Source organism: Equus asinus, chromosome 13, assembly GCF_041296235.1.
Source record: "Equus asinus isolate D_3611 breed Donkey chromosome 13, EquAss-T2T_v2, whole genome shotgun sequence".
In the NCBI taxonomy this organism is placed as follows: domain Eukaryota; kingdom Metazoa; phylum Chordata; class Mammalia; order Perissodactyla; family Equidae; genus Equus; species Equus asinus.
In genome coordinates, this window is record NC_091802.1 from 59,590,292 (window position 1) to 59,607,077 (window position 16,786).

Genomic DNA, 16,786 nt, shown 5'->3' on the forward strand with positions numbered 1-16,786 from the left:
AGGCTGGGGATGCCGCCAACCATCCTGCAGTGCCCAGGATGCCCCCACAGCACAGAATGATCCAGCCCCAAATGTCAATAGTCCCAAGCTGAGAAACCCAGATCCAGAATGCTCTAGAATGGAGGTCCATTTTGGAGAGCAGAAGCTCCACTCTCAGCGGAGATCTTGGTGCGTAGCATGTTGGGGAAGGGCTGGTAGTTGACTCTCGGGGCAGGAATGTGTGTAGCTTGGAGGCTCTGCATCAAGATGTCCAATACAAGGCCCATGACAAAGGTTCTGATGGGTTCGTGTGAGTGGCTGGGAAGGGCGAGTGGGTCCTACTGTAGGGGTACACGTCTGTACTCAGACTGTGGCGGCAGCATCATGGTCAAATGAGGCAGACCCTTTCGATTTGCCCTCAGGTGGATTATGAAGCAACGGAGCCCTCCTTCAAGGCCGTCCTGGAGGGCATGACCCTGGAGCAGGCGGTTGGACTTCTCCGGAGGGTGAATGGCTTCTGCTGCCTGTCTGTGAAGGTCAACACCGAGGGTACACACTGGCCCCGGCCTCTCCTCCCATGAGACTACCTCTCGAGACTTGCTCACCACCCAGTCCCGTCTCTCCCTGAACCCTTGGCTGTGCCAAAGCCAGTCCTCACAGCCCAGCCCAGCCCAGACAGCCAGGCTGCGCCCCGAGTGTGTGGAGGCCCCCGAGGCAGCTGGGGACCTCTCACCCACTGACTCCGGCACCAGGATGGCTCCTCAGACTTTGTTGGGGGGGGAAGGGGTTCCTTCTTTCTTTCCTACTTTCATATTCTAGAACCTTCCTTGTGTGGGATCACAGCCCTGGGTTTATCTGTCTTCATGTTCTCCTTGATCAGGTTATAAGAAATTGGTCCAAGACCTAGAGGCCAAAGTGGCTACCTCAGGGGACTCCTTCTACATCCGAGTCAACCTGGCCATGGAGGGACAGGCGGAGGGGGAGCTGCAGGTGCGTTGCAATGACATCCTGCACGTCACTGACACCTGGTTCCAGGGCCGCAGCTGCTGGCACGCCCACCGTGTTGGCCCATACAGCACACAGGGCACCGAGCACGGCACCATCCCCAACTATTCACGGTGAGCTGCTGCCTTGGACCCCGACACCGCTCCAAAGAGGGCCAGGGAGCTGCCCGGGGGGACATCACCTGCTTTGCTTAGGGTGGGGCACCCCCTCCTGCTGGGAGCAAGAATGGTCTTCCAGAAGCTTCTCTCCGCTGCCTAGGATTAGAGGGTGGGAGTGATGAGATGCCCCAAAGAGGGGGAATCCCCAACATGCTACCCACCACGTTCACTGCTTGGACGGAGTTTTTTTTGTGAAAAGGGATGGACTTCAGTCCGGGAGCATTCAGGAGCATTTGGGACCAGAGTTTCCCAACCTCAGCACTGCTGACCTTTGGGCTGGCTCACTCTTTGTCACGGGGGCCTTGCTGGGCACTGTAGAATGTGGAGCCCCCGTCCACTAGATGCCAGTAGTCTCCCTGCCCCCTAGTTGTGACAACCAAAAATGTCTCCAGATACTGCCAGTGTCCCCTGGGGATAGGGTGACCAGTCATCCTGGTTTGTCCAGGACTGTCTTGGTTATAGCACAGAAAGTCCTGGGTCCTGGGAAACCCTCAGTCCTGGGACAACTGGAACAGTGGTGACTCTCCCTGGACACTCTCCCTGCTGAGAACCGTGTTCTAGACCAACCACAGTGCACACAGCAGGCGGCCTCGTCCACAGCTCTCAAGCCTCATTGCAAATCCGAGTTGCCTGAGGTCAGACTCAGCCGGTGTAGGGAGAGGCCTGAGATGCTGCATTCCCAGCATGCTCTCTCAGTGATGCCAGGCTGAAGACCACAGGCCGCACTGGGAGGAGCGAGGTTCTGGAGCGGTGGCCTCAACCCAGGCTCACACTGAGTCACCTGGGTCCCATCGCAGAGCAATTCAGTTGGCATCTGCAGGGTGGGCTGAGGCTTCACAGTTAAAAGCCCCAGGGGACTGCAGGGGCCGCCCGGGTGGACGACCGCGGCCTGGGGCAGCGGGGGTGTTCTGGAACGCTGGGCAGGGGCCCACTTCTCCTTCCAGCTCTCCTTGCAGCTGGGTGGGGGCTGTCCTCCTCTGTGCAGGGCTCAGAAGCTGCTCATCGCCCTCCTCCAGGACATGGCTCAGCAGAGCACTGTCCCCCGCAAGGTAAGACAGCGGGCTGGCCCGGGCAGCCCCAATCCTGGAGGCAGGGTCCCCTTGGGTGGGCTCCACCTCTCTCCCCTGGCCTTCTTCCTCCCCGGCTCACAACATCTGCGAGGAGAGCCTAATGAACCTCTTGTCCGCCCTGGGGGTCCTGGCCCCACCTGGGGTGGGCTGGAAGCGGGACGGGGACTAGCTCGGGGGTCTTTGTTGAGGGTGGAGGCTGCTGATGTGAGGGGTTGACGTGAAGGCTCTCTCCCCCGTGGGCCGTCCAAACCTTCACCTGGGTCTGCACACCGCACCAGCCTGCAAGCTCTTCTAGGTGCAGGCACGTCACGTACGCTCTCTCCGTCAGGCTCCCAGTTCAACCTTTTTGCCTGTCCGTCTGCCCCCCATCCTTGTTCCCTCTGAGGCCGGGCACCTTTGTGCTCCCTGCCACAGAACACTCCGCCGTCCCTGAGCAAGGTGCTGGGGCGCCCCCCCCCGGTCTTGGCAGAGCTAGGCTCAGGGCCCCTACTCTTCCTTCCTGCCATATGTAGCCCGCCCTCACTGTGGACGCCTGGCTGGTAGGGCGCCCTGCTCGGGGGCTCTGTCTGCCTCAGGACCCTCTCCTGCCTCCCTTCGCCTCCCACCCCCTGGCACTGGGCCTCCTGGCTGTTCAGTGGGCACAGCCTGAAGGTCCAGGGGCCAGCCTGGAATTGCTGGTGGGGTAGGTGCCTGCCCCCAGGCCCGTGTGACGATGACTCCTCCTCATTCTTTCTCCTCCCTCTAGCCGTCTTCCGGGGGACCCCAGAAGTTGGTCCGCATCGTCAGTGTGGACAGAACCAAGGCCAGCCCTCTGTGCTCGTCGTTCGACTGGGCCCAGCCAGACCCCAGCAGGGCGGAAGGTGAGGCGGGTGCAGCTGGTGGAGGGGCCGCTGGCTCCACACGGGCGAGGATCCTTGGGAGCTGCTGCTGGTTGGTCCGCTCGGTCAGGGTGATGCCACCACTCCTTTAGGCCAGAATCCGTGTCTTAAGAATCATAACCGAGGCCTACGCACCTTTCTGGAGAGCAATGGAGCTGCGCATCTTTAATGTCCTTTAAACCGATGGTCCTGCTTCTGTGATCTGCCCCTAAAAGTGGTCCAAAGCCACTGGCACGATTAGATTGACAGCAGTCCTTTCAGAAGAGAAAACACTTGAAACTGTGCAGACGCCCCACGTCATACAAACTAGCTGGCCCCTCAGGCAGCTACTGGTGAGGGCACGAGGTCGTGAGAGACAGGGCAGCACGGCGCAGGCCCCTGAACAGGGAAAACCGCGCAATGAAGGCGAGCAGAAGTGAATTGAGAGTAAGGTAAATTGTTCTGGGTTTATTCTCTTCTTCTTCTTAAAAGGTTTTTTAAGTGCATAATATAAGATGGCTGTTGAGAAGAGAAGCTCGACCTGAAGGATGAGGGAGGGGCATGAGGGACCCGGGCAGGAGGGAGGGACTGGGGGCCGTGTGCCCTGAGAGGCCGGGGCTGAGGGAGAAGAGACGAGCCTTGCAGATGATTGGCAAGGAAGAAAACCGTTTTTCTCCATCCTTCCCGTGGGCCAAACGAGGAAGATGGGGCTAAACGGCATCCTGCGAACTGAGCCTGCAGCGCGGCAGAGCTGTCCCATTGTGGGGCACACAGGCACCGCCCCCCGGGGGTTGTGGGACGCGTGGTCCCCGCTGTTGGAGCCGAGCGTGTGCTCATATACTGTAGGTGCCGGGGTGGCGCGGAGTCTCCTGGGGGACACCTGGGGAACAGCCCAGGACTGCTGACGGGCGGGGGCCGCTGCCGCCTGGAGCCTGATCTGCTCAGGCCCCCCTCCCCCACAGGCCCCTCCAGCGTGCGCTTCTGGGCAGAGAGCTGCTTCACCCTGGTGCCCTACAGCCTGGTGCACCCCCATAGGCCTGGCCGGCCGCGGCCCGTGCTCTTCGTGCCCAGGGTGGTCGGGAGGATCCTGAGTGAGAAGCTGTGCCTCCTCCAAGGGTTTAGGAAATGCCTGGCAGGTAGGCTCTCACCTGGGGCCCCACCTGTCTGTTGGGGGGGGCGGGGGCGGCCTTGGCAGAACGCCTTATCTGATTGCGGGAGAGGGGCGTGAAGGTGTGAGTGTCCTGGGGCTGCTGTGATGAATTACTGCCAAGCGGGCAGCAGGAAACCACAGTTCTGGAGGCCAGTCCGACGCAGGGTGTCTCCGTGGGCTGCACTCACCGCAGAGGCTCTGGGGCAGAATCCGTCCTGCCTCCTCTGGCTGTTGGCTGCTCCGGCAATCCTGGGTGTTCCTGGGCTGTGGTTGCTTCGGTCCTGTCTCTGCCCGCTCGTCACAAGCCCTTCTCCTTCTGTGTGTCTCTGTCTTCACATGACCTTCCGATAGGAAACCAGTCATTGGATTAGGGCCACCCTACTCCACTGTGACCTCATCCTAAACTCCCACATCTACAGGGACCCTATTTCCAAATGAGGTCACATTCTGAGGTTCCAGGTGGACATGAATTTGGGGAGGACACTATTGAATCCAGTGCAGTTACTGCTGGCAAACAGGCTTGTCCTTAACCAGGGTAATGCAACCAAAGGGTTCCATCTACCTGCCAAAAGCCACCAGCAGAGTCACAGAGACACGCAGCCAGCAGGAATCCTGGGCCGCAGTGGACAGAGCCAGCGTGTGTTTGTGCAGCAGCAAAGGTGGTTCCACTGGCTGGAGGGCAGGAGAGAGGCCCGTGTTGGTGCTGCCATTCATCCGCGTCACCAGTGGATGGCTGCTGTGGAGATGTTAGGTTAAGACTCAAGGATGAATAGGGCCTTGTCCTACCCTCCTGGAACTCACAGAGGGGACAGGGGGAGCAAGTCCAGTCCACAAGCCTCCTCTAGTGAGCACCTGCTGTGTGCCAGGCTCCATACAGGAGCTGGAGGTACAGGGTCCAAGAGGCCCTCAGGGGCCCTTTAGAGACAGACACCTGCAGATGTGGCCCCCTGACGGGTGCACACTCCAGCAGTGGCCCAGAGATGGAGCGTCGGAGCCGCGAGCTGCGATCATCTGATGGGCAGGCAGGCTGAGGGAGCAGCATGTGCAAAGGCACAGAGAGCACGGTGGGCCTGGACCACGGCTGGGGCGAGGCTGGTGAGCAGGGACAAGGGGTTTATGTAACAGGTGGGGGAGTCAGTGAAGGTTCTGAAGCAAGAAGACTTGATCAGGCCTGATCTCTGAATGCCTGTTTTGAAAGCAGAATCGAAGATGGACTGGAGAAGGGTGTGGCTGGGGGCTGGGAGACGAGCTAAAGATTGGGGACCCTCAGGCCAGGGGTGGTGCAGGCAATACACCCATGGGGAGGAGAGGGCAGACCCAGGAGCTGCCTGCGAGCTGGAAGCCCGCAATGCGGGTGAGGGATGGAGGAAGCCAGGAGGACGGCACCACGGTTCTGACTTGGGACACTCAGTGGTGGGAACCAAGAAAAGCTATTCCAGAAGAAAGGCAAAAGAGGGGGGTGTGTTTTAACAGGCTTCTTGAGGGCGCAGGTTCTCTATCCTGGCACTCTGACGTTTAGGGCTGGACCAGTCTCTGTTGTGGGGGGCTGTCCTGTGCATTGCAGGATGTTGAGCAACATCCCTGGCCTCAACCCACTAGATGCCAGTAGCACACCCCCTCCCCCGAGGTGTGACATCCAAAAATGTCTCCAGACATTGCCACGTGTCCCTTGGGGGCAAAATTGACCTGGTTGAGAACCACTGATTTAAGAAATCTAAGGGGTTTCTAGATGGAAGAAGTTGGATATGTAAGTTTGGAGCTTGCAGAAGCAATGGGAGATGGGTTTGTTTATATCTGTCTGTCCATCCGTCCGTCCTTCCTTCCTTTCTCCCTCTGTCGCTCTCCCTCCTCCTTCCTTCCATCCCCCACATCCGCCACTGCTGGAGCATCTACTGTGTCTGATGATTTAGGCTGAATGTGCAGGGCGCAGACCCCTCTGACTGTGAAGAGCAGGGTCCGGGGTGTGAAGAGGACACTCTAGGAAGGGCTTCTCCCAGAGCTGGCGGGGTCCCCGGGGGCAGGGTGTTCAGCATGGGGCTCCCTCAGGACCCCACACAGCCGGTGTGTGACCCCCGTCCACTGTCACCTTCAGAGTACTTGAGCCAGGAGGAGTACGATGCCTCCAGCCAGAGAGGGGACATCATCCAGGAGAAGGAGGCATCCGGTGGCCGCTGCTGGGTGACCCGCCGAGTGGTCGAGTCCCTCATGGAAAAGGTAAGGGGCAGACCTGGGGTTGCTCTGGGATTTGGGAACTCCAGCTCCAGAGGCGGTGGGATAAGGCAGGGAGGACTGCCCATGAGATCTGAGGGACACTTGTCACCAAGCTCCGGGGCCCCCTGGACACCCCAGGTCTGTGCTCAGCCTGTCTCTGGCTTGGGGTTCAGCAGGAGTAACACGGAAACCCCAAACCCCGTTTCTGCCACGTGGGAGCCACGTGACCTTGGGTGAGTCTTTCAACTTCCTTGAGCCTGTTTCCTCAACGCAGGAGACGTTTCATAAATACTTGTTAACTGAATAAATAAATGGAGATCACACTCCATGTTCTAAGGCTCAAACAAATCTATGAAAAGATGCTCGCTGTGAACTGTCAAGCTTCGTACTGATACAAGGCAGCCAGGCTCAGTTGTGAGCTGGAGCAGGATGCCCCCAACCCCAACCCCCATCCCCAGGGAGGTTGGTGGAGCCGTCCGACTCCTAGTGTTTGAGCTCCATGCCAAGTCTCCCTCACTCCCAAAAACCTGTAGTTTCTAGATTTCCCAGGTGAAAACTCAAATGAATGGAAACTTAGAATTGCACAGGGGCCCGCCCCATGGCCGAGTGGTTGAGTTCGCTCGCTCCACTTTGGCAGCCCAGGGTTTCACCGGTTTGGATCCTGGCTGTGGACATGGTACCACTCATCAGGCCATGCTGAGGTGGCATCCCACATGCCACAACTAGAAGGACCTACAACTAAAAATACACAACTATGTACCAGAGCGCTTTGGGGAGAAAAAGGAAAAATAAAAATCTTAAAAAAAAAAAAAATTGCACAGCATGCACCCTTGTATACACAGGAGCATTCCCAAATCCTCTTCCATCTCCTTTACAAACTACAGTCCTACCTGGCCCCCTTCTCAGCATCGCCCCGGGGCAGGCCAGGGCCCCCTTCACTCCCCCCAGGCCCAAGATCTCGCCTCACTTCTCCCTCCCCTCCCCCCAGAACACCCACGCCCTCCTGGACGTCCGGCTGGACAGTGTCCATGCCCTACACAGGATGGACATCTTCCCCATCATCCTCCACGTCTCTGTCAACGAGAAGGTGGCAAAGAAACTCAAGTAGGTGTGCACTGGGGGCTGGTGGTGGGGTTTGAACCGGCCCCGGAGCTCCCCACAGAGCCCACAGCATGCGCCTCTGGAGCGCACGATGAGGTTTCCAGGAATGCACCTGTGCTAGCCCCCAGAAGTGTCACAGGGCAGCTCACCCACAACTTCAGGGACAAAGGTCCCGCCGCTCTCCCCTGGGGAGCAGCCCAGAGGACAGCAAGGTGAGAACCTGGAACCTGCCTTAACTCGACTAAGGCCACACCTTTCCCAGGGTACACAGTTAACAGCCATCCCTGCGAGGGGAGGACAGATGCTGAGGGCTATGACACGCTGGGGCCAGACCCACATGTCCTGCTGCCCCTTTTAACTTGAGAACTGAGGTTATAACTAGACCCCCGCCCTGCATGGGTGCAACGTCATCTGGGGCCTGAGTCACATTTTCTTTACAAGGCAATCGGTCCCTGTGAACGGGGGCCCCCTGCATCTAGGGGCACTTGGGCAGCTGCTGCAACATCTGTATGTCCAGCCTGGGCTCCGAGCCGGTGGTCAGCTCCCTGGGGTCTGCACGGGGCAGCCGGCTGCTGCCCTCCCTGAGCCCACCCCACCGTTTCTGGCCTGTGCAGGAAGGCCCTGCAGCGGCTTGGCACCTCGGAGGAGCAGCTCCTGGAGGCTGGCAGGCGGGAGGAGGGTGAGCTGGACAAAGTGCCCTGCCTGTACAGCAGCCTGGTCCCCGACGGCTGGAGCGACCTGGACGCCCTGCTCGGCTGTGTCCGCTTGGCCATCGCGGACGAGCAGAAGAAAGTAGTGTGGACAGAACAGAGCCCCCACTGATGCCCCCCAAGGTCCCTTCCCAGGGCTGTGGGGCCTTCTCATCCCCGTTAGTGCAGTCCTGTCCTTTCAGCCCAGGGCCTCACAGGCAGTGCTTTGGGGGTACCTACCACACAAGCCCAGCTTGCCGGGCATCGGCTCCCCTCTCTCATTGGGGTCTAACCTTGACCCCTCACCATGTGCAGGTCACAGGCATTCACACCAGCTGTTCACTTTCTTTGTAAATCATCTCTGCCCCTCACCAGGACTTGGCACAATCTGAACTGGAGACCCTGAGAAGGTTTTGGCAGTAGGGGCGTTTCCCGGGCCCTCCCCAGAGCCAGGGCCCCAGATGTCTCTAGCAACCGCCTGTCTGATCCAAATCACCGCACTTGCCTTTGACACTTCAATGTGTCAAAAGCCTGCTTCCAAACCCGCTGGGGTGGCAGACTGGTAGCCCTGGTGTCCCCTAAGGTCACTCCCACCCTACCCAGAGAGAGGTGCAAACCCACTTGTAATGTAACTCGGGCGAACTTCTCTCCTTGTCTGACGGCTGAGAGATGCCTCAGTAAATCCAGTTTATAGAGACTGTGCATTTACCGGTAAACACAGTTCCCAAGTGATGGACACTATTCTCAGTGGCCTGTGCCTGGCGGCCACCATGCCTGGCTGTGGAGACTGTGGGGGTGTCCTGGAGAAGCCACACACAACACCACTGCACAAGCACTGGCCGGTCTAACCAGCCCCAGCCTGACCCTTTCTCGGGCCACCTCCAGGGCTGGGCAGACAGTCAGGCATGGCTTGGGCGGGGACCCCAAGGGCCCCCCAAGCCTGGCTTTGCCTCCCACCATCATAGACGGAATGTCATTGGGCAGCAGTGCCCCAAACGTGAGTGCCCCAGGAAGCTGCTCTAGAATTCAGGTTGGTATTGTCATAAACAAGTTCAGAAAATAAGCTTCTGTATATTTTACTAAAATAAAAAGCTTTTACACTGCTCTGGCCGGTGGCTCTCTCCCCAGGATGGAGTTGATGGGGGAGAGAAGGGCAACGGGAGCCCACCCATGTGAGGGAGAAAGCCCCTCTTTCTGGGTTTCCCAGGCAGAGCTTCTGCTCCCATGGTGGATGGAGGCAGGCAGGTCTGGATATTCCACAAGCAACATCTGTGCCACAGACGTTGGTGTTCATCCAAACAGAATTAACCCAAGCCAGAGGATGGGGTGGCTTCACCCTTGGACGTTCAAAAGGAAAGACGAGCTTTGCCCATACAGACCACAGGATGAAACTCGTCACTCGGAGCCTGCCGCCAATCAGTGGCCTAGTGGAAACCCAGTGTGGGGGTCAGGAACTTGACCCTGGGGCAAAGCAAAGGAAGCCAAACAGGGCCCAGGGTGGTTCAAGAGTTTCCTCCAGACCAGAGGGCAATAACAGCCAGACACTGTGTTCCTGCGTAGAGTGCGGTTTGAATCCACCCTCCCTGCCGTGGCACACAGAAGCCAGGGGAACGGCACAGGAACATCTGTGGGCTCCAAACAATGAAGAGGGTCTCAAGGCGCAGGGCCCAGCTCCTTCGATCTCAGGTCCCCACACCAACCCAGAAAACAAGACCCCCTTGCCCAGGCCAGCCTAACCTGTCATGGGCTGGGGATCTCACCCAGTCCCAGGGACCCCCTGGAACTCCTGTGCTAGGACATGGTTCAGACACAAGGTCAGTGGTGACCCCTACCATGGGGGAGGGAGGGGGCCGGGGCACATGCCCTGCTCTCCCATCCAAGTGGAGGCAGGAGTGACGCCAGCATCAAGGAGAGCCCTCCTTGGATGGGATGCAGAGGGAAGGGCTGTGGTCTCTGCCCCCCAAGTCTGACCCCTCCCCTCCACATCAGCTGAAAAGGCTGGGGCTCAGGGACCAGGTGTGGGAAGGGAGGGGCTGCTGCCCCTAGGAGCTCTCACAGCTCATTGTGGAGAGGCCGGCACTGGGGGGACAGCTTCTCTTCCAGGACACCATCGGGAGCACACACCCAGGGGTCGTGGGTCTCCCACTGCCACTTGGCCAGTTGGGTCTGAAGCAGTTCCAGAACCTGGGCATAGCGTGGGTCTGCGGCCAGGTTCTGGGTCTCATGGGGGTCCCGGCTCTTGTCATAGAGCTCCCAGCGTTCCCGGTAGTAGTAGTGATGGAGGTCCTTGTACCAGCCTGTGGGCTGGCCTGCCATGGTGCGATTCAGGAGGTCCTGAAAGGTCGGTGAGACGTAAAAGTCCTGGTCAATGGGAAAGGGCATCTTAAAGTTGAGGTTGTGCACCAAGCGGAAGCTCTCGTGGTGCACAGAGCGCATGGGGTAGGACATGGTGACCTCGTGGTGGCTCTGGCTGCCAAAGACGGTGGTCCAGAGGGGTTCCGCCTCCAGCGCCGGCAGGAGGGACCGGCCAGTGAGCTGGATGGTCTTCGAGCCAAAGATGGCATAGTGGGGGTAGGGGATAGAGAACCAATCCAAGATGGTGGGCGTGAGATCTGGAAAGGAGGGAGCATCTTAGCGTGGATGGGGGGGGCCCTTGAGGGCACGAGAGCCCCCGCCATGGAAGGGCTGAATCTAAGCCACTCTGGAAAGCTGGTGGGCCGCCTGGTGCATCAAATCACCACCAGGGAGGAGCTGCTACGGACCCAACACCGGTCACTGCTGCGCCATCCTTCTGGGCTGCAATGCCTTTAACGGTACAAGAGGCCCAACCCGGTGATATTCAGGATCCTTCTAAAATCCTCTGGACCAGGGAGAAAGCCCCCAAGTAGTGGCTCACCTGTTCCTGTTCTGTGCTTGGGCCACAGCGCTCCCTGACTTGTGGGTGCTGCTGCCCTGACCCCTCAAAGTGGGGTCTCCGGGGGCCACAACATCAGTGTCACCTGGGAACTTGTCAGAAGGGCAGCTTCTCGGGCCCACCCCAGAGCTACTGAATCAGACACTCTGGGGGTGGGGCCTGCAGCTGGGAGATTAAGTGCTCCAAGTGATTCTGACGCTCACCAGTGGGCCAGGGGAAAAAGCAATGATCTTGAAGGTGTCAAGATCCAGGCTAGAATCCTAGCTTGGTACTGAGAAGCTGTGTGACTGACTTCATCTCTCTGAGGATCACTTTTGCACTGTAGAAGGGGACGGCCATCCCTTCCTCTCCTGGGGGTTGGGAACTACACAAAGTAGTGTGTGCACTGCAACGTCTGGACCTGCTGGTTCCACTAAGTCCTCGCTTCCGCCCACCGCCCTTCCTGCACGAGACGCAGAGCCATACCTAGGAGGCTCACGTAGGCCTCGCTGACCTGGCCCCAGCGTTTCGGGTGCTCTGGGGACGACATCAGCAAGGGTTCAGCTGTGCCCGGCCAGTACAGGTTGGTCCTGCCACTGGGGAACGGGACCCCATTGTCGGACGTGAAGATCACCAGGGTGTCATTCAGGACACCTGCTCCACGCAGCTCCTGGAGCACGAGTCCAATCCCTATGGGGTGCAGAGGGGGCGGCAGAGCTCAGCCACACGCAGACGTGGAGGCGTGGGAAAGTGCATGCACTCATGCACTTCTCTGCCCAGCCCCTGGATCCTGCACGGTCATTTCTTAACTCACCTCGACCATCCTTCCCCTCAGCCCAGGGCTCTGCCCCAACACTCTACCCAGGACCAAGTCCTGGAGCGGCCTTCCGTGGCCTCTGCCTGAGCCCTCCCTGCCAGGGACGCCGGCCATCCCATGTCACCCCGGGTAGAGGGTCTTTGCAAATGTAACCGTCGAGGATCCCAAGACGACATCATCCTGAAGCACCCAGGGGGGCCCTAAACTCAACGACTAGCATCCTTATAAGAGGAGAGGCACAGACACAGAAGCAGACCATGTGATGGTGGAAGCAGAGACTGGAGTGATGCAGCCATGAGCCAAGGAATGCTGGGGCCACCAGAAGCTGGAAAAGGCGGGAAGGACCCTCCCCTAGAGGCTCCAGAGGAAACACAGCCCTGCCGACACTGACTTCAGACTTCTGGCCCAGGATGGGGGCCCAACCCATGGCATACCCCACGTCCCAGCTCCTGAACCCACCTTGGTCCATCCGGCCAATGGTGGTGTACTGAGCGGCCAGATCAGCTCGGGCTGCTGGGGTGTCAGGGACAAAGTAAGGCACCTGGGGGGGCACGTGGGGGGGAAGTCAAGGTTAGAGCAGATAGGTTGGAGGATGGGTGGTTGCCCTTGAACTAAGGTAGGAGACAGAGGTGCCGGCCTCCCTCCTGGGGCCTGAAATCCTCGTCCTTCCTGTGAATGGATTGGCCCGGAACCTCCAAGCTCCTGGATACATCATTCCACATCTTTACGTTTCTGTCTGTCAGCCCCACAGATGCAACGTGGATCCAGTGAGTCAGAGGATCTCTTCTTACACACTAAAGTTCCACATCTCAGGCCAGGGATGCACACCCAGTTTACAAGGGGGAGGAACAAAGGTGGGCGGGCGTCTTGGTAACACAGGAGGGGTCCTCCTACCAGCACATCCTGTGGGTCATAGGTCTGGGGGGTCCAGTCTGGGATCCGCCCCATGCCGCGCTCCCCATTGCCAAACTTCTCACAGAAGGTCCCGTACTGGGGCTGGGAGTGCCCGCAGCGGTGGGGGTCATGAAAGGCGACATAGAGGAAGAAAGGCCTGCACGGGGAGGAAGCGGCTTGAGTGCTGAGGTCAAGGTCAGCCAGTTGACACACCACCTGGGGAGCCCCAATCCTCAGGAAGGAACAGCCCTCTCAGCTTTGCCTACTGCCCTAGAACTGAAATCTCCCCGTGATCCCCACCGCCTCAGTTTCCCCATATACCCTCTTCCTCTGACCAGATTAACTTGAGTATCTGGAACCTTCTCCCCCACACCCACTCCACCGGCCGGGGACTCCAAGAATCCCAACTAGAGACTCTGGGACGTGCGCCACATGTGAACCACCCAGAGGTCCGGCCGTGTGGGGAGGGCCGGGGCAGGGCCCTGTGCGCACCTGTCATCCCGAGTCTGCAGGAATTTCCGGACCAGCAGCTTGATTCTGGTGATGTTCCGCCCCACCTGCAGGACGGAGCCGTTCTCCTCTGTGTACGCGAAGTCAAACGGGTACACCGCCTCTGGCCCCACGTGCTTCTTCCCTATGATGCCTGGAGGCAGGGAGACAGGCCTGTCCAGACCCCCTTCAGTCCCCCCGCCACACCCGGCTCCCTTCTCCACCCCCCAAGCCCTGCGTCCTGCCGTGGCCTCTGGGAGAGCAGCCTGAGCCTTTGTTCTTACGGACCCATGGCCCAGGGCCTTGGGGACAAGTGCTCAGAGCAGGGGACACGGGGCTGAGGGTGGCTGAGGCTCACCCCTCTGGGGCAGGGAGGGAAGCTACTGTCCTGTCCCCGCGGTGGCACGAAGCCCCTCACCTGTGCGAACACCAGCTTGGCGGAGCAGCAGCGGCAGGCTCTGCACCCCGTCGAAAGAGTTGAAGTGGTGGACACCCTGGTGCAGGCCGTACATTCCGTTCTGGTGCTGCAGGCAGAGAGGCTGTGAGGCAGGCACCGCCCAGCCGCCGGGACCTGCCCTGCCTGCCCCTGCTCTCCCCTCTGCGCATCGACTGGCCCTTCTTGGGCCCGATTTAGACCTCAGGTGGTCAGCACTCAGGGAGGTTTTCTCCGCGTCTCCCTCTGCGCCCGACAGGCCCACAAGTGCCTCCCATGGGACATCGGCAGGAAATACAGTGGACTGGGAGGACGCACACCAAAATTATGGGGAACTTATTTTCTTCTTTCCACTTCTCTGTACTTTTCAACTTTTCTATTATGAGCACACATTGTAGACCGAAAACGACAGCAGCCCGCTTCTAATTAACTAGCTTTCTTACAGCATAAAAGAAATCGTGGCACATGTTACAAACCCACACTAGAAAGGAGTAAGGAGAGAAGGAGAAGCCCCCTCCGTATTCCTGCAGCCCACCACCCAGAAGGGAGCGCAGTCCACGGCTGCCTGATGGACCTGTCAGGGAGCGTCTGCGTGCGGGCCACAGGCTCCCTCTCCACGGAGGCCTTCTACTCAGCCTCGGCCTCTCGGATGGGGACACACAGAGCACCTGCTCACCAGGAGATAGTGTCATGAAGTGACTTCCCAATCTTAAGTGCCCAAGTACACCCAGGTTCACAGCAGCACTATTCACAACAGCAAAAGCAGAAGCAACCCAAGCGTCCGTCGACAGAGGAACGGATAAATGTAACATGCTACAGCCACACAATGGAGCAGCAGTCAGCCTTAAAAAGGAAGGACGTTCTGACACTTGCTACAACGTGGATGAACCTTGGGGACATTACGCTCAGTGAAGTCAACCAGTCACAAAAGGACAAACACTGTGTGATTCCAGTGATGTGAGGTACCCAAAGCAGCCAAATCCACAGGGACAGAAAGTAGGATGGTGGTTGTCAGGGGCTGGGGGAGGGGATGGGAAGTCAGTGTGGAATGGGGGCAGAGATTCAGTTTGGGAAGATGAAAGAGTTCTGGAGACGGATGGTGATCATGGTTGCACAACATTGTGAATGTGCCTAATGCCACTGAACTGTACACTTAAAAATGATAAAAATGGTAAATTTTACATTACATACATCTTACAATAAAAATAGAGTAAGTGCCTTAAGTGACAGCTCTTATTGTCGCCCGAGCTCCTGGAACAATATCATAATAGGAGTTAACACTGGGCAAGTGTGTGCCAGGCACCTTGCTACATGCTTTATGCATAAAGGATTAACTCGGCCAATCCCATAATAATCCTGTGGGTGAGGCATGATTATGACCCCATTTTACAGGTGAGAACACCCAGGTGCAAAGAGGCCAGTGATTTCCTCGCGGTCACACAGTGGTGCAGCAGGGTTCATGGGTGGGTAGCCAGATCCCCCAGCCGCACTCAGACCACTTGGCTGGGGCCAGGGAGGGAAGGCGGACACATCCCCAGGGGAGACCAGGGAGGGGCTCCCTGCAGCAGAGGCCTTGGGGGCTCTCCCTTTCCCATGCCCTCCTCCTGCGCCCCTGCCGCCCTCACCTGGGGCAGGCCGGTGAGGAGGCTGGCGCGGCTGGGAGAGCAGCTGCTGACCGAGGTGAAGGCATTGCGGAAGACCAGGCTGCGGCGGGCCAAGGCGTCCAAGTGAGGGGTACTGATGGCACTGTTGTTGTAGGCGCCACTCTCAAAGCCTCCATCATCCGCTGGGGAAGGCGGGAGACACAGAGGATATGGTAGGCGGGGCTCAGGAGGAGCAGCTGTGGCAGTGAGGAAGACCTGGGTCTTGCCCGGTGGCTTGGGCCAGGGGGCGTGGTACCCAGGCAGGCCTGATACTGAGCGGGAAGACAACCAGGCACGTATGAAGCCCGGGCGAGCACGTTAGCAGGCCTGTGTGGTACCCAGCAGGCACGACACCAGTTGGGCACATTAGCAGGCAGGCAGGGTTGGACAGCCCTGGGCTCTGCAGACACCACATGAGGATGTCGATCCACGTGCAGATTCCACCTGTGTCCCTGGGAGGGGGTAGTTGACAGAAACCCCTTAGTGGAGAGCTGTTTATGTTATGATTAGCTGAAGGGCCTGGCCTAAGACCACAAAGTTAATCAGAATGAGCAAACCTGGCAGAGGGCCAGACCTCAAAAGAGGAAAGAATCAGGTTGCCTTGTGACAGCCCGGCCCTGGTCACCCAAGCCGGAAGTCTGCAGAAATCTTTTGAAGAGCAGGGAGCTGGAGGAACTTGGGGTTTCTGGGAGGGGATGGGGTATGGGGACAGGGCGGGTGGGGGCTGCACCCGTCAGCCAGAAGTGCTGAGCCACAGCGCTCTGGGATCTGGAAAACTGCGGAGGAGGAGCTGAGAGCCCCAGGGGACCCCAGCCGCATCTCTGGGGACTTGGGCACCAGCCCTTCTTCTGGCATCCCCGTCTGGGATTTGTGGACCCCCGGATTCTGGAAAGCCGCCCAGCTTCCGAGCTGGGGGCCCGCAGGGTTATCCCTGGCTGCTCTGGGCACGGGTGGGGACGCAGGGTCAGAGCCGGGCACAGGAGTCAGGTGCTGAATCTGGGGTCTGAATCCCAGCCGACTCCGCCGTGCGGGAGGGCGCCCCTGCTTCCCTTTCCGAGGAGCCGACCACGAAGAGCCTGGGGACAGCAGAGAGGGGAAGGGATGGCAATGGAAGCTGCAGGGCACGCTGGGGTCAGCATCGACCGTGGGTAGGGACGGGCGAGTGGCCGCTTCTAGGCGCGACAACAGGCGGCCGTGGAGGGCGGCGCTCGGGGTGTCGGCGGGTCGACAAGGGCGCACTCACCGAGGATCAGCAGCACGTTCCGGGGGCGCACCCGGTGCGCGCGGCAGAACCCCACAACCAGCAGCAGCGTCCAGCAGGCCGGCCCCGGGAAGCGCATGGCGACAGCTCCCCACCGGACCCCGCCCCGCGGTCACATGCCCGCCAGACCCCGCCC

The 16,786-nt window shown here is 59.2% G+C and overlaps 2 protein-coding genes across 12 annotated transcripts in view; one reads left to right on the forward strand and one right to left on the reverse strand.

Moving 5' to 3' along the window:
* Positions 1 to 9,128, forward strand: part of CARD14 (caspase recruitment domain family member 14) — a 36,565-nt gene extending 27,437 nt beyond the window's left edge. For 4 of the 6 annotated variants that reach the window (XM_070483759.1, XM_070483761.1, XM_070483763.1 and 1 more), the window contains 8 exons: positions 402 to 528; positions 860 to 1,097; positions 2,128 to 2,191; positions 2,958 to 3,072; positions 4,032 to 4,205; positions 6,312 to 6,433; positions 7,419 to 7,534; positions 8,146 to 9,128. In XM_070483759.1, the coding sequence (XP_070339860.1) occupies positions 402 to 528; positions 860 to 1,097; positions 2,128 to 2,191; positions 2,958 to 3,072; positions 4,032 to 4,205; positions 6,312 to 6,433; positions 7,419 to 7,534; positions 8,146 to 8,353 (1,164 nt within the window). In that variant the 3' untranslated portion in view covers positions 8,354 to 9,128. Of the gene's footprint in view, positions 1 to 401; positions 529 to 859; positions 1,098 to 2,127; positions 2,192 to 2,957; positions 3,073 to 3,182; positions 3,522 to 4,031; positions 4,206 to 6,311; positions 6,434 to 7,418; positions 7,539 to 8,145 lie in introns of those variants that run through there. The other 2 variants (XM_070483762.1, XR_011493968.1) reach the window with 2 other exon arrangements.
* Positions 4,199 to 16,785, reverse strand: SGSH (N-sulfoglucosamine sulfohydrolase). Of its 6 annotated transcripts, XM_070483775.1 has the most exons (9): positions 16,633 to 16,785; positions 15,372 to 15,532; positions 13,732 to 13,837; positions 13,317 to 13,467; positions 12,825 to 12,981; positions 12,390 to 12,471; positions 11,600 to 11,803; positions 4,782 to 4,891; positions 4,199 to 4,560 (listed from the first exon to the last, which is right to left on the reverse strand). In XM_070483775.1, the coding sequence occupies exons 1-9, from the start codon at positions 16,727 to 16,729 to the stop codon at positions 4,552 to 4,554; spliced, it is 1,077 nt and encodes a 358-aa protein (XP_070339876.1). In that variant the 5' UTR covers positions 16,730 to 16,785; the 3' UTR covers positions 4,199 to 4,551. The 6 variants fall into 6 exon arrangements, with proteins under 6 accessions (XP_070339876.1, XP_070339877.1, XP_014719351.2 ...); XM_070483776.1 differs by lacking the exons at positions 4,199 to 4,560; positions 4,782 to 4,891 and adding an exon at positions 9,272 to 10,581; XM_014863865.3 differs by lacking the exons at positions 4,199 to 4,560; positions 4,782 to 4,891 and adding an exon at positions 9,272 to 10,832.
* Position 16,786: the final 1 nt, after the last annotated feature.

Coding starts and splice junctions, on each gene's coding strand:
- SGSH (XM_014863856.3), bottom strand. CDS start 16,729: ATGCGCTTCCCGGGGCCGGCCTGCTGGACGCTGCTGCTGGTTGTGGGG. Junction 13,468..13,731: donor CCAAGCTGGTGTTCGCACAG/GTGAGGGGCTTC, acceptor CCCTGCCTCCAG/GCATCATAGGGAAGAAGCAC. Junction 12,982..13,316: donor CTGCAGACTCGGGATGACAG/GTGCGCACAGGG, acceptor CTCCCCGTGCAG/GCCTTTCTTCCTCTATGTCG.